Source organism: Vicia villosa, unplaced genomic scaffold (assembly GCF_029867415.1).
Source record: "Vicia villosa cultivar HV-30 ecotype Madison, WI unplaced genomic scaffold, Vvil1.0 ctg.000359F_1_1, whole genome shotgun sequence".
Classification (NCBI taxonomy): Eukaryota; Viridiplantae; Streptophyta; class Magnoliopsida; order Fabales; family Fabaceae; genus Vicia; species Vicia villosa.
Genome location: NW_026705162.1, coordinates 1,005,000 through 1,022,036, shown reverse-complemented (window position 1 = coordinate 1,022,036; position 17,037 = coordinate 1,005,000). Strand labels below are relative to the sequence as shown.

The 17,037-nt window shown below is 33.0% G+C and overlaps 2 protein-coding genes across 2 annotated transcripts; both read right to left on the bottom strand.

Annotated features, from left to right (window-relative positions):
* Window positions 1-6,268: 6,268 nt before the first annotated feature.
* LOC131627393 (uncharacterized) lies at window positions 6,269-8,180 on the bottom strand. Its single transcript, XM_058898250.1, has 3 exons — window positions 7,883-8,180; window positions 7,709-7,798; window positions 6,269-6,572 (listed from the first exon to the last, which is right to left on the bottom strand). The coding sequence occupies exons 1-3, from the start codon at window positions 8,126-8,128 to the stop codon at window positions 6,492-6,494; spliced, it is 417 nt and encodes a 138-aa protein (XP_058754233.1). The 5' UTR covers window positions 8,129-8,180; the 3' UTR covers window positions 6,269-6,491.
* Window positions 8,181-8,701: 521 nt separating this feature from the next.
* LOC131627392 (transmembrane emp24 domain-containing protein p24delta3-like) lies at window positions 8,702-10,839 on the bottom strand. Its single transcript, XM_058898249.1, has 4 exons — window positions 10,512-10,839; window positions 9,355-9,561; window positions 9,169-9,245; window positions 8,702-9,062 (listed from the first exon to the last, which is right to left on the bottom strand). Exons 1-4 carry the CDS (start codon window positions 10,740-10,742, stop codon window positions 8,918-8,920), a joined length of 660 nt encoding a protein of 219 aa, XP_058754232.1. The 5' UTR covers window positions 10,743-10,839; the 3' UTR covers window positions 8,702-8,917.
* Window positions 10,840-17,037: the final 6,198 nt, after the last annotated feature.

Sequence of the window (17,037 nt, the reverse complement as noted above, 5' to 3'; positions counted from 1 at the left end):
TGCTTAAGTTTAAATGAACATTTAGAACAAATGTTTTATAATTAAAAAAGTGTAAAGAAAGTTGCATGTAAGAAAGTGTTTCGTGTAAGTTATGGAAACTACGTGTGGTTTAATAATATATTTCATAGCTATATATGATGGGTTAGGGGAACAGTGTGGGGCACAACTCAGCCATATGAGTCCAAAAGGGAAGATACTCAAGATAGAAAGATCAGTTAAAGAATCACACATTTAATAAGATATGACTTAAAACATATAAATTTAGAAATGGTGGTAATATTCACCTTATATGTTTCTATGATATTATATTCTGGTTCATGATCAGTTGAATTAATTGTTATATGATCACTTGCTCATACTAAGTATGTAAAATTCTAGGTGTGAACTGGTGATGAGAAGTCACGCGTTGAATGAAGTATATTATGAACATGAGATATGCTATGTTTACACTCATTTGCTACAACTGGAAAATTACACCGTATATACCCCTTGTTTTTGTGTTGCACAAAAAACAAAAGTGACATAATAAACTATTAAAAAAATAATAAATATGTATGTATTGTATAAAAGTGTGGTGTAGGTGTATGATTAAGTGTAAGGATAGCATTTCTCTATGAACATTTATTAATGAGAATTGATATTCATACACTGCTGTAATAACTTACACCGTATTTTCATACGGTTTTGTTGTTTTGATTATATTTAAAAATTATTTTTTATTTATTTAATACAAATATACATATATCATAGCTGTAATTTTAAAGGGGTAGGTATATCATAGCTGTAATTTTAAAGGGGGTAGGTATACAGTGAATAATTTGAGTGTCAAAATAACAAGCCTCTTTATTTATTTATAGCTGATGGGTAGTTTTTATCTTACAAAATTTAGAGATTGGAAAGAACTCTCAAAATACGTTGTGGAGATTGGAATTTGGACGCAACGAATTTGGACCACACAATTTTCAAACAAATCTAAAATCCAAAATTCGGATTTAATTCTAAGATTGTATTTCGGGACTCTTCTGTTTAAGTAACATGCACCTTTCCATCTCCCTTCACATTTCTATTTTTGCACAGAGAGAGAGAGAGAGAGAGAGAGAGAGAGAGAGAGAGAGAGAGAGAGAGAGAGAGAGAGAGAGAGAGAGGAGAGAGAGAGAGAGAGAGAGAGAGAGAGAGAGAGAGAGAGAGAGAGAGAGAGAGAGAGAGATGAGAGGAGAGAGAGAGAGAGAGAGAGGGGAGAGAGAGAGAGAGAGAGAGAGAGAGAGAGAGAGAGAGAGAGATGAGAGAGAGAGAGGAGAGAGAGAGTAATCCATTGCATTTAAGCTTTACTCCACTGCATTGCACGTATTTGAAGCTCCTCTCCATTGCATGGGTAAGTTTCTCATTCTCTTTCTTTTTTGATTTCTCATTCATGCATTAATGAAATAAAATATAAGTAGTTTTAGGCTTAAATGCAATAAAAATGTTTGTTGTGTTTGTTCTAAACTACTTAGCATTGTGATTTTGATCATTATGGCCCTATATAGTTCGTATGCTATGTTCTGTCTTTTTCTAACTCTAGTTCGCATTGAGTCACTATTTTATAATCCGGACCCTTAATCTGAGATTGAATGTTATGACATACATTTGTTGTGCTTGTTTGATTGCAAAAAAAAAAAATCTAACATACATGAAAGATTGAGACATGGTAGAGTATCCTAACAAGCTTTCGTTCGCATGGAAAAATCTAGACCCTCGCGACTTGTTATAAAAGAGACTTTGTTTGCTAGTGAGGGTCGTCTTCACAAGTTCACGGGTCTCCAACATCGTCTTCTCGGATTCATGTGTTTGCTGCTGCCCTTGAAGCCTTTCCTACCCTAGAAGTTGTTGTTGTCCTAGATGCTCCTGAGGGTTTCCCAAGAAGCCCCTTAGAATTTTCAGTGCTTCCTCTATATCTAGACTTTGTGGCTAGACATATGGGACGGAGAGGTCGTATAAATCTTGTAATTACTCTTATAAACTTTTTTGTTATAATATATTAACTATATTACGATGTTATTTATTTTTTTCAATACCATGATACATTAATCGGTATCAACCACTGTAGGAAGGTTGCACAGCTGGCGCACTCTGATAAGCCATGGTTCTAGAATCTGGGTTTCGGGACTTATACAGGACTTGCTATGGTTATATTAGCCATGGCTTATTGTCTGGTTTTGTGGAAACATGACACGCATAAACGTTGTCATTTTATCTTTCGATAGGTGAGATGTCCATCACATTTGATGATGTCTCGTGCTTCCTTCATCTTCCCATCTAAGGAAAATTATTAAACTAATCCAAAACCACAAAACTTTAGGCCTTATACATGATAGTGACATATTTGGGAGTTGACCTTTGGAAAGCTCAATAGGAATTATATAACATCATAGTGTTTCATGCTAGGTTTTCATTTTTGATTGATCTGGATGAGCACCATCTGGTGCTGCTATGGAGGTTGAAGGTGATGATGCACAAGTTTCATACCACAGAGTGTATGCATTAAGATCATACCTCTTAGTTTTTGTTGGCACGTCCATTTTGTAAACAAGAGTGCGACCTATGTCAATGTTATCTACCACAAGTATTTTATTGACATGGGAGAGGATTCACGAGTATTACCGATGGATTTCTTGTTTGGTGTACCTTTACTCCAAACTAGTTAAGGATAATATGTAGAAGACTCTACAGTTGACTGGGAACATCTGTCTATTTACGGGGGGGAAATTTACACTTTTACTGATATTAACGTCATAATACCTATGCTACATTGTTCTTTTACTAATATTTCATATGAACTATTTTAAGGCATGGATCCCCCAGTATTTTCCATGTCTTGTCGACTGCATATGTAGATGACTACTTTGAGGCCTTGCCACGTGCATGATTGATCGTCCCGCTCAAATGGAACCACGAGACCAAGTCGTTTCAAGTTTCTCTTGACCACATCATGGAAGATGATATTAATTGGATGTCGTACAACGATAACCGTGAGACACAGAATTTGGATGTGATGGCATTGTACTCTGGATAGTTGATCTATGACTCTAGACTTATGTACCCTTATCTACCCTAAAGAGTCATGTGCCATTTTGGATATATCTAGGGTATACTCAAATACCCCACTGTTGTTGCTTCTACCACTGTCCTCTGCATGGATTTGATGTAATCTTTACAACATACTTTGACCATCTAGTGTCATAAGATGTATGACGTGTGTCAACTTCTTGTCCCTGGAGTACGATATACAACTACATCCAATGGTTTTTATAGACTATCACATCCTTTCATGACATCAGATGCAGCGGTAGAAGAGGAACAAGGTCGTTTGATATGCTCGGTAGTTGGATTTTATTGTTTATATTTCGATGATTTTGTATTATGAATTATGCTTAGATTAATTATGACATGGTGACATTTTTATTTGACATTTGAGTATTTGTATATACGCAGTAGTTATTCTATTTTGATTTATCTTACTTGAATTGATTTATAAATGACTCGTAATTCAAGTTTATAGAAAAAATCTCCATCATTCAAGTTTATTAAAAAAAAACTCAAATTTCATCTAATTTACTATCAAAGGGTAAATTTGAATATTGGAATCCAAAAGTATGATACGTAGATTACAACCCGGACTAATTTTGTGAAAAAAAATGAAACACATTATTCATGAAGTGATTTTGTTAAGGACAAAACTTAGGTACTATTCTTTAGATGTGGTTCTTACTATTTTCCAATGAAAAATATGACAAATATACTTAAATATCATTTAGTGAGTGAAAATAGGAAAAATTTGCATACGTGTAAAAGAAAATTATACACTTGTCATATTTTCATTGAAAAATAGTAAGAACCACACCTAAAGAATTGTACCTAAGTTTTGTCCTTTTGTTAAAGAATGTGCGAATCTAGAGATTAGAATCCGAAAAATAGAAATGACATTTTAAAATTTAAAATTTCCATAGGATGTATAAACACCAAAAATTTAAGAAGATATCAAGACTTGATTCATGATAATTGGGCCATTTATGTTACACTTTAGTTATTATTAGACAATTTCTTTATCCATCCCCTACTTTTTTAGGAATCCGCGGCGAAATTCCTTAAATGCTCATATATTTCGGAAGTACATCTCCGAATGCACTTTTTCTTGTAAAAAAAATAGTTATTTCGGAAGTGCATATCCGAAAGACATTTTGTTTTTAAGAAAAAATGTGACTTCGTAGATGCACTTCCGAAAACACCATTTTTTTTGGGAAAGCGGTGTTTTAAGATATGCATATCCGAAACATTTTAATTTTTTGTCTTGGAATTTTTCGGATATACATATCCGAAAAAACTCAATAATTATTAAAAAATTAAAATCAAGGTGAATCAATATAATTAATAGTATAATTAATTGTATTAATTAAAATATATTATTGAATATATATCATTATAATCTACTTATAATAATAATATTATCTTAATAAATATTTAAATCAACACTTATTTTTATATATAAAATTAATAATAATAATAATAATAATAATAATAAAGATATTTATTTACTATTTATTTATTATTTTTTATGATACATAAAAAAAATCATTTCATAAACTAATTTTCAAAAACAATTTTATAGTTAAAAAAATGTATTTTATAAACAAAATTTCCAAAACAATTTTAAAGTTAAAAATTATTTTACTAACTTATATAAATGAAAAATATTCTTATTATATTTTATAAGTCAATTTTAAATTATATAAAATTAAATATATAATTTACTCATTAAATAAAATTAAGACAAAATCCTCTTGAAATTTTTTTAACCTAAGTGAAAAATGATTTGTTAATCATAATTAATTATTAAAATAATTTTTATATTCGTGATTTTTATTTATTATTTTAAAAAACTATGTAATTCAAAATTTATATTAAAATATGAATAAAGTAGTAAATAATTTTATTCTTACCTGATCTCTTTTATTTTAAATTTTTGTTGAATAATTATTAATATGTTTATTTTTTATATAATCATAATTGTTGTGTATTGATTATAATTTTAGTAATTATTAATATGAAATTTATCAAAAAATAATGAGTTTAATTGCTATGCAGTGTAAAACTTTTTACACTATCAATACATTACAACCACTCAATTATATTACTTTTTAAAAAATTAAAATAAAAGTCAAACACTTTCAATAAATGAACGGTTGTGATTAACTGACGGTGTAAAACTTCTTTACACTGTCAGTGTTTTTCAATTAAATTCAAAAATAATTAAATTTTTAGGAGTTTAATTTTTTTAATTTATAATTGAAATTAGAATAGAAATATCAACAGTATAATTATAATTATTATTATTATTCATAACTTATAAATTATATCAATTTTATAATATCTGAATTAATCAATATCCCAAATCTGACTATTATTATTATTTTTCACATTCAAGATACAATTTGGGATATGTCTATCTTAAATAATATATGTATATCCGAATGTGAAAAATAATAATAATAATCAGATTTGGGATATGTCTATCTTGAATGTGAAAAATGTGTATTTAAAAATCTCATAATTATTTACGTTGCAGATATGTTTATACAAGTCAATACAAAACTTTATGGCTAGACCACAAATTATACAATAAGATAACACCATCATATTATTCCACTCTTTTTTTTTTTTTTTTTTTTTTTTGGAAATCCACTCTTTTTTATTATTACTAATAATATTCTACTTTACGATTTTACACAAATAACTATTCAACATTAAATACTTATAAGACATTTACTCCATTTTTAAAATCACTCATATAAGAATTGCTACAAGGAAAGCATATATATTTTGTTAGTACACATAGTGATATATAGTACCAATAATTCTTTTAAATTTTCTTGGTTATACCTACACAGTTTCGGAATCACTCAACTATATGGTTTCATACTTGTCAAGATCCCTCCAATTTCCATATAAATTTGGATCCTACATTTGTCTAGACAACTGTCAATATGAAACATAAGAATCCTAAGAGTGAACATTGAGGTATTCTAGGACTGCTTAGATATTGAACCACACAAGTGAGAAAAAATTATAATTAAGCAGTAGTATCTACACCAACAAAATGCACACTCATTTCAAAATTGATGCGTGTTGAAATGACCCATGTTGATTTGTAGAGAAAATTGTAGTCAAAAACCACTTGATAGTTATAAACTAAAATGGTTCATTCTGGAGAGAAAATACTCATAACAATTGATTAAAAAAATTATCCAGTTTTAAGTAACTTAATAATGTGTTTACATACGATCATAATCTCAACTTGAATTCTTAATCAAGTACTATAACTTTTCTGTTCATTGTCCTCTCTAAGTATAAAGGAACCAACCCTTTAATCAAGTATAATTAAAAAAATGGTGTTAAATGATTAAGGTATAGAACAAACATTTCATATGTCTCAGGACTCCTGAGCTGAAAATACTTTATTGTCCTCCCAGGGCCGCAGCTATCTTCTTCTGGAGTAGCTCCACTCCTAAACGAGGAGACAAACGCGGTAAGGTTTCCTGGAAAACAGAACAATGTCAACATAAGAGACTGATTTTTTTGTCTTCAATATCTTAAGTCTTTTATTTTTCAATACTTATCAGGTGGCCATGGATATTATAAGAAAATCTAAGTGTGTTCTGAACCAAACAAGCAACCAATATGTTCAGCTAGAGCACCTAGCGACTTTGAAACGACATCCTAACTAACCTCAACTCAATTTAATCCAACATAAAAAGTTAGAGAAAACCGTTCAATGGATATATGATCCAGATTGCAGAATGAACGACATAAATGACTAGGTTTCATTTTATTTCAATCAAAAACCCCTGAGAATACGGGATTTTAAAATAAATTATGCCATTGTGGCATGACATGCAATAAAATAGATTGAAATGAGAAATAATCTAAGATTTCTTAATTTCAAACCCAAGGTGAATAAAATAAGATATGGGTTTTATCTATAAGGATTCTAAGGAACCCTTAGTTACACTCTTCCAATATTGAAGGCTCAGAGTCATATTTTTTGTCTTCTTTCCTTGCCTGATTCACTTAGCATATGTTTGGATGGGCGTCAAAAGAATTCAAAATCGCGGTGGAAATCACGGCAAGACAAAAGCTACTATTAGTAGCTTTTCGTTTTCACGGATAAAGGGTGTTGGACGCGGAACCAAACAAGCAGTTAGTCCAGTTATTATTACACATGCGGCATAGTCAACATTTGAAAACAGCATTAACAAATCAGTTTCTAAAGTCAAAATGTAGGCCAAAATTAACCATTTCTCATCATGCACTGAACCTCTGACAAAAAACAAATCATTTCCAGTAGTCCTTAACCAAGCACTAAGTTTGACCCATTTCTTGTCTTTGAAGCATTTCCAGAACCTTAGCCTTGTGCATAGTCAGTATGTTCGCCGATCAGTTTACAAAGCCAATTTTAAAGACAATACTTTAGATTCCAGATAACAAAATGCTTCCTCTAGATTCTAGACAGTACTCAAAACAGCTTATTTACATGTCATAAGCTACCAAACATTACCACAAATGTTAATGTCAATAGATAAGCTTATATAAATGGATCCAAACAAACCCTAAATCAAAATCCCACACTATGGTTATGGGTAATAGATAAATAAAAACATTAGAGATAACAAACCTCGGTTCCATCAGAGAGAACTTTAGCCAACACAGGTATCTCATATTGATAAGCTTTTTCCCACTCCGGATTACTTGTTATATCTCTTATCTAATGAAAACACATAATCAAATCAAAACTTCAAATTCAAACTCACGCCTAAAAACTACAAAAGATAGATAGAGGGAGAGATGCCTGTAAATCGACGTCGGTAAGAGAATGAGGACCAGAGAGCAAGAATGCAGCTTGGAGCTTCTCTTTGAGTCCATCGCACAAACAGCAACCGGGTTTTGAGTAAAGGACCAGTTTTCTAGAAGAAGGTGTGGATGAACTACAAAGAGGTTTGAATTTTAGAAATCTTTGAGTTTTTCCGCCGCCGGATAACACCGTCGAGGGTCTTGCCACGGCTAAGACAGCCACCGCACGTGCCACCGTCGCCATTCTTCTCTGTCTCAGGAACACTAATCGTACCACATCTGAATTCGTTGATTAAAATTTTTTAAAAAATTCAACCCAATATCTCTTCAGTGGGCCTCGAAATGCTCATTTCGCAAGCCCAAATAGTTATTTTGGCATATGCTATTGACACCTCCATATTTTAATTTTAAAATAGTAAGATGGTAAATAACATTTGCTATCTATGAGCTAAGTTCGGACATTTTAAAATGGAATGGACTGGAATAAAATTACATTTTATTGTTATAATATTTTAAATATAATGAGACTATATTCTACCATATTTCATTTTGCTCCATTCATTGTTTGTAAATTTAAACAATAAAATCTTATTATTTATCACACTATTTCATTCCATTTCATCTTATACCATCAATCTAAATATATCCTATAAAGGTTTTTCTTGTCTTAACACAACATACAAAAATTGTATATGAAAATTTAGTGTATCTTGTATATAAAAATTAAGACCGGTTACATGAACTTTAATAAAATCATTGTCATATGGTTCGGTTTTAAAATTATTTGTGCAATATGGTTCACTTCAATAATCAATAGTTTGGCTCCATGTGCAATATGGTTCACTTCAATAATCAATAGTTTGGCTCCAAAAACTCAGTATATATGTAACTCCCGTTATACCCCTTGTACTACTAACCTCCAATGATACAGAAAAATAAAATCCACAAAATATTAACTCTACAATACATCACAGATTCTCCAAAACATAAAGAAAATAATTTGGTTTTGACAAAAGTTTGTTACAAGTAAAATCTATATGATCTTCTTTTTCTGAAAGTATCGTCTCAGATACCACAGTTGCAACACCGAAACCGAAACACAGACGCCAAGAGACATTATACTCAGCCAAGCAACTCTACCATTAGTTGCTTCACTAACTTCCCTCATCTCCGATTCCCTATACCAATGTCCACGAAAAAAGAAAGTGAAAATGAACAATCTCATCGTTGACACAACACATATATAAGCGAAATCAATATCATAATGAACACAAGAGATTTTACCTATTCTTCAAATATATCAGATTTTGATGAATGGCTTTCACTGCTCCATCAAGTTTGCTTAGCTCAAGTTCAACTCCCTTGCGCCATTGTCCAAAACGATTCTCATTAAACACTTTTATATAAACAAATCCCGTATAGATATTACAAAGGCAATGATAAAGAGAATGAGTGAAATTTATTTATTACCTCAATTTTTTCTTGTTTTGCAACAGAGTCCCAATCTTTGGCAGAGATTCCAGTTTTCCAATCAAGGCTGATTGAGGAACCAGCTAGACTTTTAGTACTCATCCAAAAGCATGCAACGTAGTTACCACTCTCAGTAGTTGTAAATGCAAACTGACCTTGGGTGACATTTTCATTGTTGTGAAGATTATTTCCATATGGAGATGTTACCTGAGATATAAGGGCAGGATATGTATTAGAACAACTGTGTTAATTCATTACCTCGGATAAAATTGTACTGAAACAAGATTTTAGTCGGGTCTAACTCAATTTACAAAACCGACATGTAAATCTCACCTTGGAGAGCTGGCACTTAGGCTATGTTTGGGAGTTTGGAGGGGAAGGAATATGAGAGCTTTGAAAAATAGAAAGAATTTGGTGAAAATGATAAAAACATTTTGGATAGGAGGGTTTTGGAGGGTTTGAGTTTATTCATAATATCAAAAACCCCATAAAATGGAGGAACTCAAAAATTGTATTGAAGGAGGGTTTTGGACGGTTTTGAAGGGCTTATATAAATTTTCCAAATATCTTTTAGGTTGTTATAGTATTCTGAAAATTAAAAATTTAGTAATGATAATGACTCTTTTATCATTCTAAACAAAATCATTTTTTCAAAAAATGTCAAATATTTTTTTATATTTTTTAAAAATTTCATTTTTGGAAGTCTTCCCCTCCCCTCCCCTCCAAACTCCCAAACATAGCCTTAAGGAATTCTGGATTGATAGGGTTTCACCTTTAACTACTTCGACCACTTACATGCCTTGTACTTGAGAGACTATGAACCATTAAGTTTATATCCTAATTTTACACCATTAAGTTTCAAGAGAAAGAAGAATTTGGTCCTAAATTTGCTAAAAACAACAAGGCATGTGGATGGAGCAACAAATTAGAGTTAGAAAATTCAACACCGATGCCAATTTGGTCCTAGATTTATCCTTATTATCCTCATTATCAAATTTATAATCTTAAGCTTAAAATTCAAACATAAAAGAACTCAACTTTCCATAAATAGAAGCTGGCAATTAATTTATATAAATAAAACTAATTAAGTGCATGCTTTGACCAAATAAAGCATTAAGTATTAAGTTCAAACAAAAAAAAGAAAAAGATGTACATACCTTGGCAGAAATAGTAGGAAGGGGATGACCCTTGATATTCTCAGCAACAACATAGTAATCAGCTAAAACGACGACGTGTGTTTGGATTTCCTGCGACACACATTTAGTTCCCGAACTTGGGAGATTTAACCAAAGGGCCTTAGATTGAGGGAGGCTAAAAAGAGAGATGAAACATAACAGCACAACCAGAGCGGTTTGGGTTCGAGAACTTGGGTTGAAGGCTTTTGCCATTTCCGAAAGACACGTTGTTGACCGTGGGATAAGATAAGATACTCCGAAACAAAGAGGTTCGGATCTAACAGAGAAAAGGAAACCAAAGAAAAATAGTCGTCTAGTTTTTTTTTTATTATTACATAGTCTAGTTTTTATCGCCAAGATTTTGTTTTTTTAGTTTAAGTTAAATCTAAAATCAAAATTATTTTGAAAAAAAATTGTTTAATTAGCTTTTATTTAATTTTAAAATGATTTTAATTTAAATCATTAATGTTATTATATTATCACCAAAAATCATAGAAAATGCAAATAACCAACTTTAAAAAAAAAAATTATCCAAAAAACCAGGTTTTGGGAGAAGTTACAAGGGTAAGCAGGTTTGGGAGGTGCCCTACACATAGGAGCCATCTCCCATGGCGCCAAAGTTATAAATTTTGTTCATATGCGCCACCCCAGGTGGCGCCATAGTGTTAGGGGAAATTAGAGTTTTGTGTGAGTGGCGCCTATGTACAAATTGTGTACATAAGAGCCATATGGGGTGGCTTCTATGTGTTAGGGTATTTTTCCACACATTTTCTTAGTCGTTTCTCATATTTTCTTCCATTTTCTTCCATTTTTGCTGCCATGGCTGACTTGCCGGTTTTTAAGAGAGATGGTCATGTGTTTTTCTCTGCAGTGAAACCGCCGATTAAAATGAAATTTTGGAACATTCACTCCATGAACTTAATCAGGTTGTTGTCACGGAAAAAAGGATATTGATATAAAACATTCATTAATTAAAAGGTACATTGAAAGTCATTAACATAAAATAAGAAAACTAAAACATCTAAGAAATTACAACGGTTAAAACAATGTCATTTGGTCCATGCATCATTTGAATGCAATCAATGTCGTATTCCACCTTATCCCAGAACTGTTATGTTTCTACGGTCACGGCAGCAACCCTTGTTCTAAGCCTCTTAATGCTTCTGATTTGTTTGCCGGATTCATACTCCCCCTCTAAAAAGGGCATGAGAGTCCTCCTGAGTTGCTCGATGGAAGAGATATTCCAAACATAATCGGCATGAGAGGTTTGACTGGAGAGAATATGACATGCCCGTTTCTTCGACGATACTCCGGTTCTGGTTCGAGACGCCATGTTGATCTCCAGGGTGGGGGCTCTGTTGTCCGGTGATCTCCATCTGACCTAATGCGAGACATTGTTGTGTTTGTGTTTGGTGTTTGTGTTTCTGTGTATAAATTCAACCCTAGGAACCCCTAATTTATAATAGTAGTGATAGAAAAGGAGTACTGTTGCGTACTACTTACAAGCACGCCTAACTTGTATGATAAATGCAAGCACACTGATCAACGTCTGACTTGACGGGACTAGACGAAAGCATGCATATTTGACTGTCCAAAATACAGACTGACAGTATGGAACATGAAGACAGCTTCACTACAAGACAAATACATGAGTAGTTGATTTAATTAAAGTTAGTACAAATACATAGCTAGTTGATTTAATAAAAGATAGTACAAATACATGAAATACTAGTTGATTTAATAAAAGATAATACAAATACATAAGTAGTACAAATACGAATATAAATACATAAGTAGTACAAATACAACTACAAAAACATAAGTAGTACAAACACATGACATACAATTAATTGTTGGTGGAGGTTGCTCCACGATTAGGACAGGTATTTTTATTGTTCCCGAATTGACGACATATGTCACACTTTCTTACCATTTTCTCATGATCATCCATTTCGGTTCTGATGCGTGTGCTGTTGGGTCGACCTCTTTTCTTTCGCCGCATGTTGTCATTATGCTAAACCACGTCCCCCTCATACGCAGGCCAATAATCCTCCTTTGCCATCACTTGAAATGCATTTTTGTACACTCCGAGCAAGGTCCCCGCCTTGTAAATGGGAGATAAAAGTGCTAAGGGATCTTGGTGCGCATACGAACATGCTGCTATTACATGAGAGCAAGGCATGCGAAAGGCTTGAAACTTTCCGCAGCAACAACAACGCCAACAACGTATACCAAGCCAACCAAGCTTTCACCAAACACAGTACCAACACCATCAAACCTCCGAACACCCTTACCGTGAAGAGTATCAAACGCCCTACCAAAATCAACTCATCCAACAACACTCATGGGGCTTCACCCAACAGCACCATGACGCGGGCCCCTCAACTAGGCAACCCATCGCTCATGGGGCTTCACCCAACAGCACCATGACACGGGCCCCTCCACTAGGCAACCCATCCCCGACATGGGCCCAGATGATGAATACGACCCAAACAAGCCAATGATCACGCAATCATCACTTTACCATAGCTCCCAACAATCACAACAACAACAACATGGCTAAACCACACCCCAACAAACAATGCCTTTTTTCCAAGCCAACTCAAGCGCTGGGTTTTACCAACCATACGAGGCGACCCCACCACCACGACAAATCTATAAGGGCATGGGGACCCGACTCTTTGACAGTAGGATTGAAGACTACATGTCCAACGAGCGCATGGAGGGGCTAATCTGAGGCCCACCTACTCAAACACAACGAGAACATCCAAGGACTTGAGGGGGGTCGTCGACCACCTTCCCAACAGATCCGAACAGCGCCTTCTTGCGAAACTGACGGTCATAAGGGTCAAGATTAGAACAATTTTAATGTTTTTTAAAAATATATTCCCGTATTTCTCGTATTTGTAATGTTTTTCCCGTATTTGTAATGCTTTTCCCGTATTTCCCGTATTTGTAATGTTTTTTCCGTATTTCCAATTGTAATGCATCGTCTTATATCATTAATATATATTCCCGCAATTCTAATTATTTATTTAGTAGTTTTTTTATTAAAAAGATTTAAAATAAAAAATAAAATAAAAAACTGGGCAACATTGGCGCCACCTGAGGTGGCTTAAAGTTTCCCCCTAACACTATGGCGCAACCTGGGGTGGCGCATATGAACAAACTTTTTAACTATGGCGCCATGGGAGGTGGCTCCTATGTGTAGGGCACCTCCCAAACCTGGTTACCCAGGTAATTTTTCCTAAAACCTGGTTTTTTAGGTAATTTTTTTTTAAAGTTGGTTATTTGCACTTTTTTTCTCAAAATCATATCATCTATTACATTGGAAAGAATATAACTCATAAAAGTCTAGAACGGAGTTGAATAAAGATTACTTAATAAAAAACATTCAAAAGATTTTCTCAAAAGTAGTTTTTCAAAATGGATTATCATAAGTTTTTCAGAGTTGCACTAAGAAGATTTACGAAAATGGATTATTAGAGATTTTTCAGAGTTGCACTAAGAAGATTTAGAGCGAAAATATGAGGACTATACTTTTATTTAAACTTGATCACGTTAACACTTAATCACTTCACAAATACCAAAGATAATTTAATGTTGATACGCAAAGGTATTCAATTGATACTAATTGTATACTTCATAGGGAGTGATTATACAGCGATTTAATTTCAATGAATTTTGAATTCAACAGTTTCTCAAAATTTAATCACCACTCGATTAGGCACCAATTCTAACAAAATTTAACCTTACGTAATAAATCACTACCAACTGAATAAACGATAAACTACTCTAAGAATTGAAATACCTAAGCTTGCAATATCCTACAAAAATTAAATACTAGAGAGAGAGAAGACACCAAGATTTATAGTGCTTCAGTGTTTGTCCTTGTTTTGCCTACTGCACTCTTCAACGGTTCCCATTGGGACCTACTTTGTTCCTTTTTATTTTGACAAATATCAGAGTTCATACAATCACTTATCCACAATATTGTTGAGAAAAAAATCTCATATCATGATCTTGACTTGTATACAGTGCAATGTCGAACTCTTCTATGTAATCTTTACTCGATTCACGCCTCTTGAATCCTCTATAGTATCACCAATTTTCTCCAAGCCTTTAAGTGTAGCAATCACCCCGCGATCCTACTAATTCTTTGAGCGATGAACTGTCTAAAGATTAGAGAAGAACTCCACCTTGTCTATACCCTTCCATACAGTCACTACCAAGATAATCTTGAGAGTAGAACCTTCTTCTTTTCACTGGAATTTGTCAGTACCAATGACAAGAACCTCAATCTTTCAGAAACCCTGAAAAAAAATTTACCTAATCTTCAAGAACGATTAGTTTTAAGATGGCGTCTCCCTTGATCAATTACAAATTTATCATTATCAAGATCTGAAATCAAAATTAGAGGTTAAAGATTAAAGAAATTCGATTGCAAGGGTTTTTGAACTTTTTCAAAAGTGATAGGATGTTTATTTCATAGAAAATCACAATGTTGATTATGAGATTTACTAAAGTTGTTACTGAAAGACGATGATAAAATGATTTTATATGTGCTTGAGATTAAGCACAAAAATGGATGGAAAAAGTTAGTTAGATTCGAGCCAAGAGCATCTCATGATTTGAGTCAAATGAGCAAGTAGTGTGAAACAAGATCCCATAAATAAAGTGACCCATTTTCCTGTAATTAGGCTATGATTCAAGTCACACGGGTTCATGATTCGAATCATGTGTAAACCTTGATTCAAATTAGACAAGTTAGTGGCTACCATGAAATTTATGATTCGAGTCTTGCGTAAAGTATGATTTGAATTACAGAGTTGCATAATTCAAATCAGGTGTAATATGTGATTCGAATTACAGACACCAAAATTTTCCTATTTTGCCTCTGTTTTTCTTTATTCGAGTCATGGATTGTGAGTGATTCAAATCACATACAAGAAATCATAATTTTTCAAGTTTTTCAAGATAGCTTGGGATTCCACTTCCCACATGACTTGAATTGATAACACTCATGGTTCTTGTTTCATTAACTCCGACAATTTACTTAAACCATCATGATAAAATCTCAAATATAACAATTGATTTATGCATTCTAAAAATGAGTGGAAAAAGTTAGTTTGATTCAAGCCAAGATCATTTCATGATTTAAGTCAAATGAGAAAGTAGTGTGAAATAAAATCTCATATAAAAAGTGACTCATATTCTTGGGATTAGACTGTGATTCAATTCAGATAGGTTCATGATTCAAATCATGTGTAAAGCTTGATTCAAATTAGAAAAGTTAGTGACTACCAGGAAAATTGTGATTCAAGTCATGCACAAACTGTGAGTCAAATAATAGAGTTGCATGATTCAAATCTGGTGTAATTTTTTATTCGAATTCCAGACACCAAAATTTTCATGTTTTTCCTATGTTTTGCATGATTCGAGTCATAGATTGTGAGTGATTTGAATCACACACAAGAAATCTCAAGTTTTCAAGTTTTTCAAGATAGTTTGAGATTCCACTTCCCACATGACCTGAATTGATATCACCTATGATTCTTGTTTTATTAGATCAACCAATTGACTTAAACCATAGTGATCAAATCTCAAAAATAACAATTGATTTATGCATTCTAAAAGTTAGTTTGATTCAAGCCAAGAGCATTTCATCATTTGAGTCAAATGAGCAAGTAGAGTGAAATAAGATCTCATATAAAAAGTGACTCATATTCTTGGGATTAGACTATGATTCGAATCAGATAGGTTCATGATTCAAATTATGTGTAAAGCTTGATTCGAATTAGACAAGTTAGTGACTACCAGGAAAATTGTGATTCGAGTCATGCACAAACTATGAGTCGAATCACAGAGTTGCATGATTTCAATCAGGTGTAATTTTTTATTCGAATTGCAGACACCAAAATTTTCATGTTTTTACTATGTTTTGCATGATTCGAGTCATAGATTGTGAGTGATTTGAATCACACACAAGAAATATCAATTTTCATGTTTTTCAAGATAGTTTGAGATTCCACTTCCCACATGACCTGAATTGATATCACCTATGATTCTTGCTTTATTAGATCTACCAATTGGCTTAAACCATCTTGATGAAATCTCAAATATGACAAATTGATTTATGCTTATAAAAACAGATAAACAAATTGATTCAAACTTGATTCAGAGATGTGCAATCACGAAGGAGGCTCAGTAAATAATAATAATAAATGAAAGTGAAAAGACAAGCAACAAAATAGTTGTATTGGGGGTGCTCCCTTGAATGGGATATGCAACAGTCTCCCCCTAAGGATATGCAGTTTCACAAGGTTGGTAAATAACAAAAACAATAAGAACAATAACAACGACAACGACGACAACAATAACAAGAACAACACACAACCTTAAAAGATTTCCTAACTAATTATGATATCTTAAACATTTTTCTGTCTTACAATCCATCTAAGAGAACGATGTTTACGAAGTTGAGAGACACCAAATGTGTAAGGTTAGG

What these genes read in the sequence shown, in the direction of transcription:
- LOC131627393 (XM_058898250.1), bottom strand. Translation starts at nt 8,128, where the DNA reads ATGGCGACGGTGGCACGTGCGGTGGCTGTCTTAGCCGTGGCAAGACCC. An exon ending in TTACCGACGTCGATTTACAG is followed by an intron (nt 7,799 to 7,882) that starts GCATCTCTCCCT and finishes TGTTTTCATTAG; the next exon opens with ATAAGAGATATAACAAGTAA. An exon ending in TTCTCTCTGATGGAACCGAG is followed by an intron (nt 6,573 to 7,708) that starts GTTTGTTATCTC and finishes TCTGTTTTCCAG; the next exon opens with GAAACCTTACCGCGTTTGTC.
- LOC131627392 (XM_058898249.1), bottom strand. Translation starts at nt 10,742, where the DNA reads ATGGCAAAAGCCTTCAACCCAAGTTCTCGAACCCAAACCGCTCTGGTT. An exon ending in TTCCTACTATTTCTGCCAAG is followed by an intron (nt 9,562 to 10,511) that starts GTATGTACATCT and finishes CTTATATCTCAG; the next exon opens with GTAACATCTCCATATGGAAA. An exon ending in CTGATATATTTGAAGAATAG is followed by an intron (nt 9,063 to 9,168) that starts GTAAAATCTCTT and finishes ACATTGGTATAG; the next exon opens with GGAATCGGAGATGAGGGAAG.